This window comes from Cyprinodon variegatus, unplaced genomic scaffold (assembly GCF_000732505.1).
Source record: "Cyprinodon variegatus isolate N-32 unplaced genomic scaffold, C_variegatus-1.0 Scaffold93, whole genome shotgun sequence".
Classification (NCBI taxonomy): domain Eukaryota; kingdom Metazoa; phylum Chordata; class Actinopteri; order Cyprinodontiformes; family Cyprinodontidae; genus Cyprinodon; species Cyprinodon variegatus.
Genome location: NW_015150546.1, coordinates 1,392,095 through 1,408,091, shown reverse-complemented (window position 1 = coordinate 1,408,091; position 15,997 = coordinate 1,392,095). Strand labels below are relative to the sequence as shown.

Sequence of the window (15,997 nt, the reverse complement as noted above, 5' to 3'; positions counted from 1 at the left end):
GGGCAAATATTAAAGTAGGGTTCTGTTTATTATCACTGGCTCATAGCTGTGTTGTCTGTTGGTCTCTATCTAACATGCAGCCTAACAGCAGTGGTCAGGGGGTTGGAAAGGTTCCGGGCCATTTTACCCCAGTTCTGGCTCCATCCCCGCACCACGGCCCAGTGCGACCAGTTACGCTCACAATGCCTGACACTAAGCCCATCACCACATCTTCAGAGGGTAAGCGCACACCAATCACACCAATCACCTTTTACCTGAAACCTTTATTTTTCTATTCAATTTTCTGATTAATGTTCTTGTTTTGTAAAATAGAAATAATAGTCATTGGTTACACAATATCTTATTTTTATGATATTACATGTTCATGTTTTTATTATTATTATTATTTATTCCTATTTTTTTGTTTGTTTGTCTCGTGTACTGCTCAATCGTATTGCCCTTGGTGTGATTGATAAAGTTATGTAAGTATAGGGGGTCAAAGGGATACCAACATGATATTAATGATGCGCAAAAAAACCTAAAGACTATAAACATATATGTCTAAAAAGGACAAATTAACCGTCAATGAATTTTTGTCTGTTTTTGTCTATTTTTTATTTGATGCCATTAGATTAAATGCCACTATTTTCCGTATGGTTCAAGAAACAATATTTCTAGTGAATTTCAAACCTAAGGCCTTCATTCATTATTAAGGGAAAACATTACATGTGTAGACAGGAATCAGAAAACTTTATTAGTCCCATAAAGGGCAATTCATTGCAGCAACAACCCGACCAAACACACAGAGAAAACAAAGAGACAAGTATGAGCTGTACCAGTTTACAGATGTATTATACACAGAAACAGCCTGGACTGATAAAGAAAGATCAAACAAATCAACGGCAATGGAAATAACTCACTTAAATGATGTTTTCTATTTGCAGAAGGATGAAAGATTATGAGTAAGAAGTAGTTGTAAATGTAGGCAAATGATAACTCTAAAACCTTGGCCAGAGGGAATCACACTAAACCATGAAGACAAAAGGTGCCTCTGATTTAGGGGCAATGATCTGACCAGCTTTCTTTGTAAAACTGGGCATACGCTGTGCGATATTTTCAATCATTGCACGCAGCTACTGCTCCAACTGTACAACAAAACCGCAAGGTTTAAAAATTAACGGCTGCATGTTCTCACACTGTGCGGCCCAACGCTCTGAAGCAACCTTACGACGGCCGACTGGATTTCAAACATGTTTGATTTTCTCCTGACCTTGCCATTCCTGATCGGGAGATGGAAAGTAGGCCCAATCGAAAAATTCGTATACAACCGGAGAATTGGCCCGAAAAGGGAAAAAAAACATACAGCATATGCCCGGCTTTACCCAATTCTCCCAGAGTGACGCCAGTCTCATTGTCCAACACCAGGGATTTTTGAACATACGTAAACAATATTGTTCAATATTTTTTGCCTCTCCCAGATAATCAGATCAATATGTTAAAAGATGGTAAGAAGACTTTCTATATTGGAGACAAAGAAAACTCTATGAATCCGTATAAAAAACAAAAACTTTTTAGTGATATCTGTGGGGAGGTTTTGTGTCCTGTTTTGCCATTTTAGCTCTCGGAATCGATATCCCAGAGTTTGATATTAGCCGAACAGATTTGCTTTTACAAGAAGACCAATATAATTGATGCCATAAGGTTATCTTTGATACTTGATACAGTATTGAAAATTATTTAGGGAATAAAACTGTAGGCAATGGAGACTGAAAGGGAGGGAAAAAGAGCTTATTGTCAAACACAGTTCTAAGTACATGTAAGTCTCAACTGTTTGCATTGGTTAAAGTTCTTAGGGAAAACATTTCATTGACATTAGCAGAAAAACATATATATATAATTTTGTAAAAATCTTCCTACTTCGTTACATCAACTAAAGTGGTTCGGAATGTGAGCCCTGTGGGACTCCTCAAGCTTTTTTTTTATTTTTACATGTAATACTTCCTGTTTATCGTGGCAGATTTCAAATTTTGTCCATTTACTTTCTTTGTTATTGCTTTCATAGTTAAGTGGCGTGATACAATATATTTTACTTATTTTTTTGTTGTAATGACCTATTATACAGGCTACTCAACCCCTGGCACCCCGACATCCAATCGTTTTGTAGGCCTGAGCCCTAGAGATCCAGCCTTTCTCCACCAGCAACAGGTGAGGTCATTTTCTCTGCTACATTATTTAAATAAATATTTCTTCTTCTCCTTATTATTTTTCACTTTTTCTACCTCCCACTGCTGAAATATAAAAATGAGCAGATCTGAACAAACTGGCAGAGCAAATCCAAGAGTTGATACGTAACGAGGCTAAAAGAAACAAAACAAACCAGCTCATCTCCTGTCAAACCATTTTCCCTTTTGATACTGTAAAGATTTATACTCAAAAAAAACATTGACTCATGAAATAGTGTGGCTCAGATTTAATAGCGAATGGGAGGAAAAGAAAAAATCCTATTTTTACTCCTTTCACTGAAATACACACAAAGGTGGAGGGTCACTGTCATTTTTCTTCATTCTGTTTCCTTCACACATTAGTTTAGACATTTCTTTAGACAACACACTCCTTTATTTACAAGCTCTTTACAGAAAGGTGGCGTCGTGTTACTGTAGGATGTCCTCGGACAGAAGTGGTATCCCTTTGTGTGTGTTTGTGTTAGAAGCGTTGCAGTTTTGTGGGTTTCTTTTTTTTCGCGACGGGAAAGAGAGACTGCTCCCCTCCAACGCGTCTTATTGAAAGAGCTGGTCCGAGGCCAAGGCTTTTCCAACCACAACTAATTGAATGCATCTGCACGCAGCTACATAATGATTGCTGGGTTTCTCTGCAGCTCGTATCTTTGGTAAAAATATCACAAAAACTGGCCTCTTGTTTTCTCACTGTCTGTCTCTTTCCATCTTCCTTTATCTCTCATGATTTTGAAAAATATCTGTATTTATTTAAGATCGGAAAAGATAAGGGGAGTTGTTAGTTTTGTCTGGTTCTGGAAGCTTTTATTTCACTTGGGAGCAGAGGGGGGAGGAGGAAAGGGAGGAATCACTTGGCAGATAACGTACAGTTTGTCTTCCACATTTTCTGGTAGCCGTGTTTTTTGTGGGCCATGAAGCGAGCTCCGAACACAGCGGTGATCTGAGTGCAGCTGCTGAATTTAGTCCAAAGACTTGCTCTCAGACTCGATAAAAGCCCATATTTTTAAAAGCGTGGATAAGCCAAGGTATATAAATATCTCCTCCAATGAAATACGGCAATAGTTATTCAAGGCCCAACAGAAACGGTCATATCCTTAAAGGCAGTTTGGGAAATAATGGCTTTTACTCAAAAATGTAATGATTACAACTCTGCTGAAGATTATTAGACAACGTTTCTTGAGTTTTTTCCCAGTGACTCATCTTTGTCTCTGTTTTGGTCTAATTTAAAGGCCTGGACTTTGGCCTCCTAGAGACAAGAAAAAAAAAAAAAAAAAGGAGACTCAATCAGAGCCAAGTCTCTCAAGACTAAACAGTTTCTCAAAATACTCCGTCATTGTCCTCATCTGGCAAGGGTTTGTTTATTGTGTTGAGTCCAGGAGGTTTTTGCACTTCGAGGTGATAAATTGTGAGCATTTGTTGGTAGCACTGGGCCTCGTCTGCTCTTTGTAGTAAAAGATTCGCACAGACATTAGATATCCTTTAGATTTGGAAATAAAATAAACTTAATGTAATAGATGTAAAAAAATAAAATAATATTATTATTAGCACCCGGTGAAGACATTCATACTCCTCAGACTTTAAAATTTTAAAGTATCTTTTGCATTTTACATAAATAATTAAGATAAAGTCCAGCATAGTGGAAATGGAGGGAAAAAAAATATTTTTATTTTAATATTTTCTACAAAGAATCTTAAAAGTGTGACTTACAATTGTATTTTGGCACCATGCATGTGAATAAAGGCATCAGGACGGCATGATGCTCCCTCCATTTTCCCCTTTCTGTTTTGTAGGTATTAGGTTCCTGTGCTGAACATAGCTCCATGAAATATTCAGAAATGAGGGTGAGGTTATTTTATCACCTTATCGCTATTTCAACTTTTCCTCGTCTGTCCCCGAGATATCCAGGGTGATCTTCATTCTGCATGATACTACTGTGCGTTTTTAAACCTCTGTGGCCTTCATAGAGGAGCTCGATTTATACTGCGGTCAGATTATACAGAGGCGGGCCATGTTTACTCATTAGAACAAAGCTGTTCGTTTTGAATTTTATTCTGCGGTACTAAAACAATAAAAAAAAACAGAAGGTACAATAGAAAATTAGCAGATTTTGATTTTGTTGAAATTCATGGTTTATTATTAACTTTCTGATTCATAATTATGTTTGTGGTTGTCTAAACTCTTAACCTCGTGTTAGAATTTATAAGCATATTAACTAACCTCACAAAAAAACAACAAAAACAAAACAACAACACACGCTCCCACACCTGCTCCATGAGTCCCAGGCAAGGAGCGTGTGAAAACCCCTCCATTCATCTCCCGCCTTGGTTAACCCCTCAAGGGAATGCCACCATGGAGCATTCCACAGGGAGAGATCTGTGATCAGATGTCATTTGGTATTATCTAAGGAAGGATCCTAATCCACAATCTGCCCGCATCTGTTTGCTAACGTTCCCCTGCTCCGTCCCCCCTTTTTTCTTCTTCTTCTTCTCCCCTGCTGCCCTGCACCGCCGCTCTGATGTGTTGGTGCCAGCGGACAGATGGCGAGCCCCTCGAGGAGCAGTGGGCACGGAGCGTCTGGCTCTGCCTGCATGTCCTCCCCGAGCTTTTGTCAAGGCTGCCGAGTGCGAGAACGGGGGGGTTCACGTTCCCAACCTCCCAAAAACAAAAAACACCCTTAATGGAGCAAGTTTTCATTGTTTTCTGATTGGTTTTCCCCAGCAGCTGTTGATTAAAGGGACACATTTAAAGGCACACTGCTACATTTTTTTTTTTTTTTAGCATTTAGCTCTATAAAAGTCTGAAGATGTGGAGAAAATTCTCCCTGAATAAAATAAATAAACTCTCCAGGTGCAAGTAGAAGGAGAGACAAAAAATAAGAGCACATTTCTTGACCGCTGCAAATGGCTCTGAATATTCAGCGTCTTTCTGATTAAATCTCTCTTAAGTGCCTCTGCGGAACGTCTGCCGCTGCACACAGAGTGCTAACGGTGCACTTTTTATCCCGATGCATTACTAAATGAATGTGTTGACCACAGGGCAAGGTTAGGTTGGTGTTTGGCAGGGATAGCTCTCAGCTGGATTGCAGACACGTGCGGCCGCATAATGCATGCGGAGGAGACGACGAGGGCCGTGCGTGTGGCTTTTATGTTGCAGTAATTTGTAATCTGTATGTAAGGTTGGTGTGTTTTGAAATGCAGGATGAAGAAAGAGTGGGAAGGGGGGGGTTAGTGTGAGTCTGAGTGTGTGTGTGTGGTTTAACTTCATTGCACTGTGACCCTAAATCAATAAAAACAGTTAGCTAATGAAAAAATAAAGTCTGCATGCTGGAGGGCATGCGCACTCCTTCCTGAATTGAAGAGAGTACTTCACTGTAGTTATGAACCGCAGGATGCATGCATTGAACTTGTTGCACGGCTTCAGCAGGTGGAAAATACAGCGACTGCTCACCGATGAAACACAGTGCCTTGCGAATCAAACCGTACACTTCCCCACTTTTTGTCACATTACAGCCACAAGCTTTGCTTTATCTTATCTATTTGGTAAACCAACACAAAATTGTGTAAAATTGTGAAAAGGAAAGCAATTCCTTTACAGCTTTCAAAATGGTTTCCAAAGGCAATAAAAAGTTAAAAACGTGGGATGGATTTACGTTTGGACTTTTTCACTCTGATATCATTACACAAAATCAAATGCAAGCAATTAATCTCAGGAGTGATCTAGTTACTAAACACATCTTTCTCTTAGTATAAATCCAGCTGTACTGCAAAGGCCTCAGGACAGAGAAAATTAGTAAGAGAAAACAAAACAGCATTGCGATGATCCCAAGAGGACAAAGATGTGGAGAAGTTTAAAGCTCATGTATAAAACAAGATCCCAAGGTTTGTAAATCTCATGGAGCACTGTTTAATCCCTCATATAAAGATGGAAGGAGTATGGCTTGATTTCAAACCTAACAGAACACTTAAATCACAGGCTAGGCATGGAGAGCATTAATCAAAGAAAAAACAGCCACCCGGCGACAGTTATTGATCTACTCTACAATTCTCACTAGAGTGGCAAGAATAAGAGCCATTTGTGAAGGAATGTCATAAGAAATCCTGTTAAAAGTTGTGTTTTGGACTTGGCTAAAGTTATTGTTCCTGATTATTTGGGACTTAAACAGAACTAAATAGGTAGATGTAGTGGAAACATTACACCTGAACGCAACATACCTGCTGTGGAGCACATTGCCAGATATAGAAGTAGAGATGTAAAAGACAGGAAATAAGAAAGATGGAGCAAAAAGCAGGACGGTCCTGGAACAAAATGCATTTGAGGAGTTATAAGGAGAGCCCAGTTTAGAGTCCAAAGTGAAATCCAATTCAAACCTATGATAGCTCTTCAGAACAGTTTGCAAAGTGACACAAAGTTTGCAAAGTGACACAAGAGACGGAAATTGGTTGAAAAGCGTGAAAAGGTCCTTCTGAAAAGTATGGAGCTGCTAAATAAAAACGTACTCTTTAGAAAAAAGTTGAAATCCCAGCATAGTTACCTTTCAATTCACATTTGTGCACTACTTTGTGTTGGGCATTCATATTAAAAACACCAACCTCAAAATGTGAAAAGGTTCAAATGGTGTGAATACTTTCATAGGGAGCTGTTTAAAGATGCCACTCACACCCTTTAACCAACTAATTTCATTATTTTAATCAACTTTTGCTTAACTTCCAGGTTAGCTGCTGCCACTAACTCTTAAATGCATGCTTTACTTTCTTCATGTCTGCTCTTAATTTACTCTAGTCCCTAAATCACTTAATTATATAAAAAAAAACACTATTCTTAAGTCCTGCCGTAGATGATCCTGCATGCTTTTTGTGTATACAGTGTTGAGTTGTAGTGTAATCTGAAGTGGAAGTTGTCTTGGCCTCGTGATCTGACCGCTAGGTTTCAATTGACAGCTGAGGAAGTGTGACTGGAGCGTGACTCAAAACGGCAGGCATTATGGCCCCAGTGCCACTGACGACACTTTGGGGATTACTTGGCAAAGGTAACCTTTTCGTTCTTTTCATCTGCCATCTCTCTTATATCTCACATATCACATGTATTTACACTTTTACCCTTTGGATTTAATGTGTGCTCTTTATTTTCTGACATTCACATATAAAATAACGTAGAAACAAAAGTGGTCATTCTGGTCAGGAGTTGTAGCTTCTATTAAAGCTGCAATTACTGCATTCATTTCTTCGACTAAAAAATAGTTATCACCTTTATAATGTCTTTTATTTCCTCCTTTCTCCCTTTTTTGTTGTTCAAAGTCTTCCCTGCGATTATTAAATACCTGCTCCCTGTTGAGTCCTGTTTAGTAATGCATTACTCAGGCTTTTATTGGTGATAAAGTATTCTAGTTTTTTTTTTTTTTTTTAGATGACCATTTCAACCATAGCACATTGGAAACTCACCTGTATAAACTTTGCTCTAGTGCAATGCAATCATTAAACATAAAAGATAGAAAGTACAGCGTGTTCCTTTTCAGAAACTACTTAATCATAGAACATGCAGTGCTTCAGGTTTGAGTTCAACTGGATATGAAGGAGCTGGAAGATAATTCCTATTGATGCATCAAAGCATACACTTACTGTAGGTGGACTGATACAGATTATATTGACATCAGTCTAAACAATTCCTAATATGTTTTCCTTTATTGTGCAATAAAAACTGTTTTTTCTTCCTCATTTTACATGATAAAGATGATAAATGAGTAATAAAAATAAAGATAACTTCATGCAGTGGCAGATACCAATACAAAAAAAAAAAAAAAAAGATGCTAATAACGTCTGACTGATGTGTGGGTCTACCTGTTATTAAGACTTCTGGTTAAAAAAAAAAGAGGTAAAAAGCCTTGAAATGAGTCTCTGCAGTAGTATTACCGGTATCTCTTCAACCTTTAATTTGCATGCATTTATTTTGCAGGTATAATGTCAAGAATTGTGTTTTTAACAAACTTGCACGCCATTCATCTGCATTCCCAATAATGTCTTTTAAATCAGGCATCCCCAAAGTCAGTCCTGGAGGGCCGCTGTCCTGCAGGTTTTAGAGGCTTTCCTCTCCAGCACAGCTGAGTTTCATTGATGGCTGATTAACAGGCTTTTGTTGAACTGCAATCAGAATCAGTTGTGATCAGCCAAAAAACCTTTAAAACCTGCTGGACAGCGGCCCTCGAGTACCGACCATGGGCATGCCTGCATTAAATAAACAACTCAAGCTTTTTGAAATCCTTATTTACCTTTTTTAAAGTTTCTCCAACTTTCTGTAAACTAAAAAAAAACCCCATCTAAAGCCATGTGAATTTTGTTAGAGTGCCCACCATGTTGGTATCTTGCAGTGAAGTAAAAATGTAACAATCCAGATCTTATGGCCAAATCATCAATAAAATGGTTCAGCAAACACAAAAAAGACAAATTGTTTTCATGGCATCTCAGTCCACAGATCCTAAAGCTGTAGAAAAAGTGTTCGGTGAACTAAGGAGAAGAGAACCTGAGAGAATCCAGGACTCTGGAGGCTCTGGAGGCAGGATCAAAGGTCCCTCTCCATAGATGCTCTGACCGTGTGAGATGTAACAGGAGAAGATTAAGTGCTGACCTTTTGGCACATGTGGGCTGTAGATAGTATTAACAGCAGGGGTGCCAATAATTCTGCCACTGTTGATTTGGGGAAAAGTCGTTATTTCTTATGTCTTTGGATATTTTTACCTCATGAGTAGCTGCACTTTAATTTATTTTTGAAAGCTTTTCACTCATTTATAATGGGGAGCACATTAAATGCAGCTGGTATTGAATTACCCTAACCTTTATTAGAACTTTTAATGAACATAATGATTCAATGAAGAACATGTTGATGTGTTTACCCAGCAAAATGCAAATGTACTGCTTTAAAAAAATATGTTTTGATGTATATATTGCACGATGATTTAAATTCATTGTACATTTTTTAGGTTTTCCTAAAGATTCCTCCCTTAAAATAGTATTAGGTCATGATTGTAGCCCCGTGGGAACCATCTAGTCTTTGCTTAAACTTCACTCATGCTTTTTTATGTTTAACTTAAAGGTACGGATTGTCTCCTCCATCTTGTTTCCACTCTGTTTCTCTTTCTCGTCTCTTGAGGGGGTAAAGAAATCCTGAAACGTTTTCAGCATGGGAGAGCAGGCGAGCTGAGCTCAGCTTTTTCCTTATTCCTTCTACCTCTTTTCCCCCCTGGATATGCATACCTGTCTGTTTGTGTGTGTATGTGTGTGTGTATTGGGGGTGCTGTGTCGGGGAGTGTGTGTACAGGTCAGTTTGCAGTTGGTGAAGTTATGAACACAAATGCACTGCACAGACCCCCTCAAAAGGCCTCTTAATAGCTGGGTAGAGGTAACATAGAGAAATGCCTCCTCTCCTTTTTTTCCACTCTCCCTCCATGTGACTGTACAGTACAGTAATGAGCACAAATAAAGCAACTGGATTTAGCTTATTTTATTACAGGGACTAAATGATAATTCTATTATATTCCTCCCTCTGTTGGTGGATTATGTACGCCGGGCTGTTCAACCCATATAGCTGGAATCCATTGGATTTCCCTTTTATCTGCCTTGCCCTTTAAACTGAGCGCGTCTCCTCAGCACCGTAGCGTCCAAATTAAAAAAAGCCGGCAGACTTGCATGTTGCCATTGTGCAGGAAATGGGTCAGCAATCCATTAAGATGCCATTAGATAATCTAATTTACTGAGCTAATCCTTAAACGAAGCTCGCTGTACGGCCAGGCTGTGCTTTGCAGGAAGCAGATTCGGGGAAAGGTTCGTAGAGGTAGTAAGGCCTCCTTAAAGGTTACCTGAGAAAATGCAAACATGGGGGGTCAGGTTACTTTAGTGCAGGGAGATCATGCATAGAGGATAATTATTAAGAATTAGAGCTGTGTTAGTGCACTTTGATAATATGAGGGGGAGGAATTGCAATAAAAGTAAATGAAACTAAAGCAAACCCATTCAATCATTTTCTCAATGTCCTTTTTTTCTATTGCTACACAGCATTTATTTTGGACTTTTTGCGACACACACCAATGAGACAAAGTGCATAACTGATGGAAATTTACACAAAAAAACCCTGAAAAGTGCGGTGCACATTTTGAAATGAGCCCTAACTGCATCGTGTAGCAGTTGGCTTTGGAAATTTAGTTGGTAAATAATGCGTTTTTGTGTTGTTATTTTAAATCCTGCTGTTTTTTTTTTAGAGAACAGTTGTTAAAACGGGCAAGAAAAAAGCTTTTATTGGACAGAAAAAAACAAAACAACGTATTACAAGTTGCCTGAAACCATGTCAGGAACAGCAATATGTGGAGGAGGGTTCTGTGGTAGAAGAAGAATATATGTTAACTTTCTAACGTGCAACATGCTACAAATGGAGTAAAAAAAATAAACACACTAAAACACACCCCGGGGGTCCCTACACAAAGCTATAAGTAGGGTTTTCTTCAGCTGGGACGGCATGACAGGGATTTAGTGGTGGAAGAACATCTGTAAGAAGCCACAAAGATTGGGGCAGAGGTTCCCCTTCCAGCAGGAGGACCCCAGAGATGCAACCTGACAGTCTGAACAAGTTTAATAATAACTTTTCTAAAGCGCTGTACAAGTGGTTCAGCTTTAGTCTACAGGATGCAGATACACCCTGACAGCCGTCGATTTTAATGAGATTAAAAACGATTTGCACACAAAGACCCACAAGTGCCCTTTTGTAGCTGTGTGGTCTCCCCCACCCCCTTTTAATGTAAGCCATTACATTAAAGGAGTTTCATAAGGAAAGAGAAGCAGAAAGAGCAGGAAGAGAGAAAGAGAGCTGCAGCCCTCTGGCTCGCTCAGTGCGCTCTTTGTTTGGCAAGGTAGGAAAAATATAATCCCTGGTTTCCTGTCCGATGATTTTTGGCAGGGCTGGAGGAGAGCGGGAAGGAGGGAGGGAAGAAAGCAGGAGTAGAAAGGTTGGTCAGAGAGGAGGAAAAAAAAAACTGTTTGAGGATTAGCCTTCAAGTCTTTTTATTTAACTCTTTGCAAGCTGGAATGTAACAGAACTCCTGTGAATTTATTAAATTTTTTTGTTTTGAACACAACTCCTGCTTTCGTCTTTCCAGCTTTTCATCGCTCGTTTAGGCAGCTGGTGTTTTCACGCCTTGGGGTGAATTAAATTTGCACTCTCTTTGTTTTATCCATAAGAACTGTGACTAGTGATTTATGTAAAACTCAGACGGGCTGAAGAGTCGCGTTCATGGGAGTCTCCGTCCTCCATCCTTAAATGTTTTATTCTTGAAACTCAGAATCTGCATCGCAGGTATAAATACATAAGCAAGGGTGTTGCGTTGTTATACACCGAGGTCTGTGAGGAAGAAAAGGATAGTGAAGGGGATGAGGAGGAGAAGGGGGAGAGGCTAATTATCTGACATCTACGCAGCGCTGCACCCCTCAGGAACAACATGCTGCTTGTTCCCGTTTGCGTTTTCAGTTAGCACCGTTGCTCCGCCGGAACAATCACCGTGTTGTTTTGCCATTAGCGTGAGATGAATAGGGATGGGACAGCTTTGTGTGAGGACCCCCACTCTTTTTCTTACCCCCTCCTCTTCTATGCAGAGACGTGGGCCCCGCATCACGGCCCTCACATGATCTCCAATCAACCCAGCAGACACCAGTTGTGTCATCTCTAGGCATGTGCTGGTATATGATTCTCACAGTATTGGTCTAAGTAGACGTATAGACAAGGGATACATTACTACGTTTGGTTTCTGTGAATAAGAAGTGAAGAGATTTCAGGAACCATTTGATCAAAACTCAAAAAAGTTTGGCTAAATTAAGGTGGTTGTAATGCTGACAAGTCCTAAAACTTTCTCTTTTTTTTATGTTTTAACATTTGGTTGAACAATCTAACGAGATTGGTGAATGCATTCTTTATTTTTAGTCTGATAAATAAAATTGAAACCATTTTGTAGCCTAAAAAAACAAGGTCAGAACCAAACTCAGCCATCTGTGCCTTAAAATAAACACCTTAAACCATCATCACTGTTAAACATGGTGGTTGCAGCATCATCCTGTGGGGATTGATTTTCTTCTTCAGGAAAGGGGAAGCTAGTTGAAGGTAAATGGATGTAATATGGAAAACAAATATACTAACTAGCTGATGTAAACCAGCCAACGGTTAGGCTAAAGCCTGCCGTTTGTTAAGAGTTTAGAATAACTTCCTTTAACACATCAGTTTTTTGGTCCAGATCAATCATAGTAGCTAATGTTGCTTTCTGAGCAAATACATTCCCAGCCTCTGATCCATAAATTAAGAAATATGTGAAAAGATTTAGGCAAATTTAGTAATTTTACTTACCGTCATTGTGCTAACTTTGAAGTACCCGCCATTCCTCCCAACTTGATCGGCACAAAAAATCGTGGCTATATTGACAACGTAACACCGGTCTTTGTCACATTACTACCATAAAGGATTTTCTTTCATACAATAACTGTTGGCTACTATATTTAAATTATAATGGGTTCGCAATTTTTATGGCAATGCAACATGAAGCATAGATGGTGTGTTAATTATTCATTTTATTAATAATATTGCCATCGCAAGATGTTCTAATAATGTTCAAGCCAAGCAGCAATTTCTTCCATGTTTTTTCTGCTTGGCTTATGAAATGCGCTTTTTTTATGAACAACATAAAAGATGTATGTATGTAGCGGCAGATGGCCACTCACACTGAGCCTGGTTCTGCTGGAGGTTTCTTCCTGTTAAAAGGAGTTTTTCCTCTCCACTGTCGCTACAAGCATGCTTAGTGTGAGGGATCGGATTCGAGTCAATGAGTCGATGTAATCAACTGGTTTTCCTTAGATAGAAAACATTGAATCAATTTGACTGTATGATCTGGTGAACTGTAAAGTGCCTTGAGACATCATGTGTTGTGAATTGGCGCTATAGAAATAAACTAAATTGAATTGAAATTGAATTATTTTGGAAATGTCGTTCGGCTGACTGGCAGTGTACACAGAAAGGTGAGGATAGGTGCAGCTCTACTTTATTTCAATTACTCCAAGGTTTTCAGTGGAAATTATTAAAAAGACTTGAAGGAGGTGGATGATTAACCAAAGCTACTTGAAACCCTGTTTCTGGCCCATTTGTTCTCATCTTTGTCTTTTTTTTTTAACAAATCTTGATTTCTGCTATTGACAATAATTAGATAGATCTGTAATAATAAGCTCCTTAACATTTCTGCCCATATGTTTTTTTGTGTTTTCAGTCCTGGTACCTGGGCGAGCTTAGTTCCATTCCAAGTGTCGAACGGGACTCCGATTCTGCCAACAAATGTCCACCAGAACTACAGCATAAACATCATTGGTGAACCGCTGGTCCCTGCTGAGAGCGGGAACTGAGCAGGCAGAGCGCTGGACCCACCTCCTCCCTTACCCAGGGTGGAAGAGTGGTGCAGAGCTAGCACTACAGGTGTCTGCAGCCATGGATGAAACCAGCAAAGCAGCAGGCGCTGCATAAACCCCTCCTCCTCATCCCATCTCCTTTTCTTCAGCCTCCTACTCCCAGTCTCGCCTCCTCCATCTTCTCGCTCCCACTCCTCATCCTCCTGATGATGATGGACAATGGCCCTGAAGTGAAGATGATGAGTGGGACGGCTCAGAGGAAGGAAGAAAAGCTTCAGGTCTGATGTCTTCTCGCACACATCCACCAACCCACCCACCAATCAGTTGTTGCGTTTGCAGGACTTTGTTCAATCCATCTGAATACTGTGATGTATAGATGCCTTAATGTTTAATTGCATGACACTCTAGACTCTTTAGCAGTAATTCCTACTTATTGTTCTACGTCAGAGGAAGGTGAAAACCATTTTGAACGGCCCACGCCGCATGCACGCTCAGTCGAAGGGGGTCTGCAGACAAATACCTGCCTGGTGGATGGCTCAGAGACTGAACGGATGAACAATTCACTGTGTACACCGTAGGAACAAAAACATGAAAAAAAATTGTGAATTCAGAGTGTTTTTTTTTTCTTCTTCCGTTTGATTTCAGTTTACTGTGATATGACTTTGTTTTTAAGGAAAAAAAATGTGTTGACTTTCTCTTTTCTGCTACTTATTTCAAGAACTAATGTAAACACTATGGAGAGAGTTAAAAACTCTCAATGCAGTTTTTGAAAAAAACAAAACACTAAATGCTTACAGTTTGAGATTTGACCCCTCCTTGTGAAAAAAAAAGACGACTAGCAAGTCAGTTTCAAAAGGAATGTAATAATAAGAGGATGAGGAAAAAAAAAGAAGAAAATTTGCGACAGAGGCAAGTGCAATTGAATTGTTTTTTTGAAGGGAAGCTATCAGTCTGACTGCCCTAAGACTCTAAAGGAAGGGGGATAGTTATTAAATGTTTAACAATTTGATTTCAGTCACATATCCATCTCTTCGCATGAGTAAAAAGCGTGAAAGGCAGTTTGAAGGCAAGCGTAAAGCTACCTGAGCAGCAGAAAAAAAAAAAAAAAAACAGCACTTAATCTGATCTGAGCACTTCCCATCTTGATGGGCATTTATTTTTTCTTAATCAATCTAAAACAAGTCAAAAAAAAGAACACGCACAGAGTGTGCGGAAAAGAGGCATTTAGTTTCAATTAAAAAGCATTTGGCCATCAGCTTATAAAGCTTATGTGTACAGTTATTATCCATGCAAATGTACTGTAATCTTCATGGATAAAGCTACAGCTTGTGCAAGGTATACTCTAAAGTGAAAGAGGCTAAAAACTGAAATTATGAATCCAGGTGGCATATCCCCGAAATCAAGATCTCTGCATGGCAATCCCACAGCTGTGTCCCCTCCAGTCCAGACACATGAAACCCCCATACACATGCACACACACGCACACACACACACACACACACGAGAAAAGAAAAATCTCTCCAATACTCCTAATTTTGCACGAAGACCTATAGTCCACATTACGTGCCTTGCCTTTGAATATAGAGACATCACTACAGTTGTTTTTGCTGCATTTATCATTATAGAGAGAGAAAAAGAAAATTAACATTTTTATGATAAGAATTGTTTTGTACTTTGAATGAAACTGTTGATTTTTAACTTCATGTACTACTCTATCTCACAGTTACATTGCATATCAAGGCTGTGTATAGTTGCCGTTTTTCAGTTTGTAATCTACCAGCATTTTTTTGCAGTATTTTGGTGGTTTTTTTCCGAATAACCTTTCATCCTTTGTTTTCTTCCATTTTCAATGCTCATTTCATTCATCTTCTCGTTACTATTGTGGAGGGTGGAATTCAGAAATATGAAAATTATGCAATACCAAGTTTTGCCTATGTAGGTAGTGCTTATAGATGTGTCAATTATTAGAGGCTAGTTTGGAGATAGAAAATATGGTAATGCATTTATTTTGTTGATATTGTCCGTCGCTGTTGCTGTTGATGATGTTGTTGTTGTTGTGGGTGATTTCCCTTTCTTTTTTTCTTTCTTTTTTTAATTGACCAAAGTGGGGACTGCTTTCTATGCAGTGTAAGGCAAGGTCATATTTTTTTCTTTTCTTCCAGCATTTACCGAATGACAGTGAGACATTTTCTGTGTGATATATTTTTCTTTTTTGGAAAAGGGTGAAGATTTTCTAGAAGTATAACAAAATTTAAATGCATCATTTAGGTCTTATTACGGCTGCAAAGTCACTATTAAGTCTACTGTGAGCAAGCATGACTCCGTTACCCTAATCAAGGTTTTTAAGTTATCTTTAAAAAAAATAAT

The 15,997-nt window shown here is 39.1% G+C and overlaps 1 protein-coding gene across 4 annotated transcripts in view; it reads left to right on the top strand.

Annotated features, from left to right (window-relative positions):
• The window catches only part of nfib (nuclear factor I/B), an 86,038-nt gene extending 70,041 nt beyond the window's left edge, over nucleotides 1–15,997 (top strand). For 2 of the 4 annotated variants that reach the window (XM_015373852.1, XM_015373850.1), the window contains exons 9-12: nucleotides 81–219; nucleotides 2,102–2,184; nucleotides 7,151–7,239; nucleotides 13,495–15,997. In XM_015373852.1, coding sequence (XP_015229338.1) covers nucleotides 81–219; nucleotides 2,102–2,184; nucleotides 7,151–7,239; nucleotides 13,495–13,627 — 444 coding nt within the window. In that variant the 3' untranslated portion in view covers nucleotides 13,628–15,997. The remainder of the gene's footprint in view (nucleotides 1–80; nucleotides 220–2,101; nucleotides 2,185–7,150; nucleotides 7,240–13,494) is intronic. The other 2 variants (XM_015373851.1, XM_015373853.1) reach the window with 2 other exon arrangements.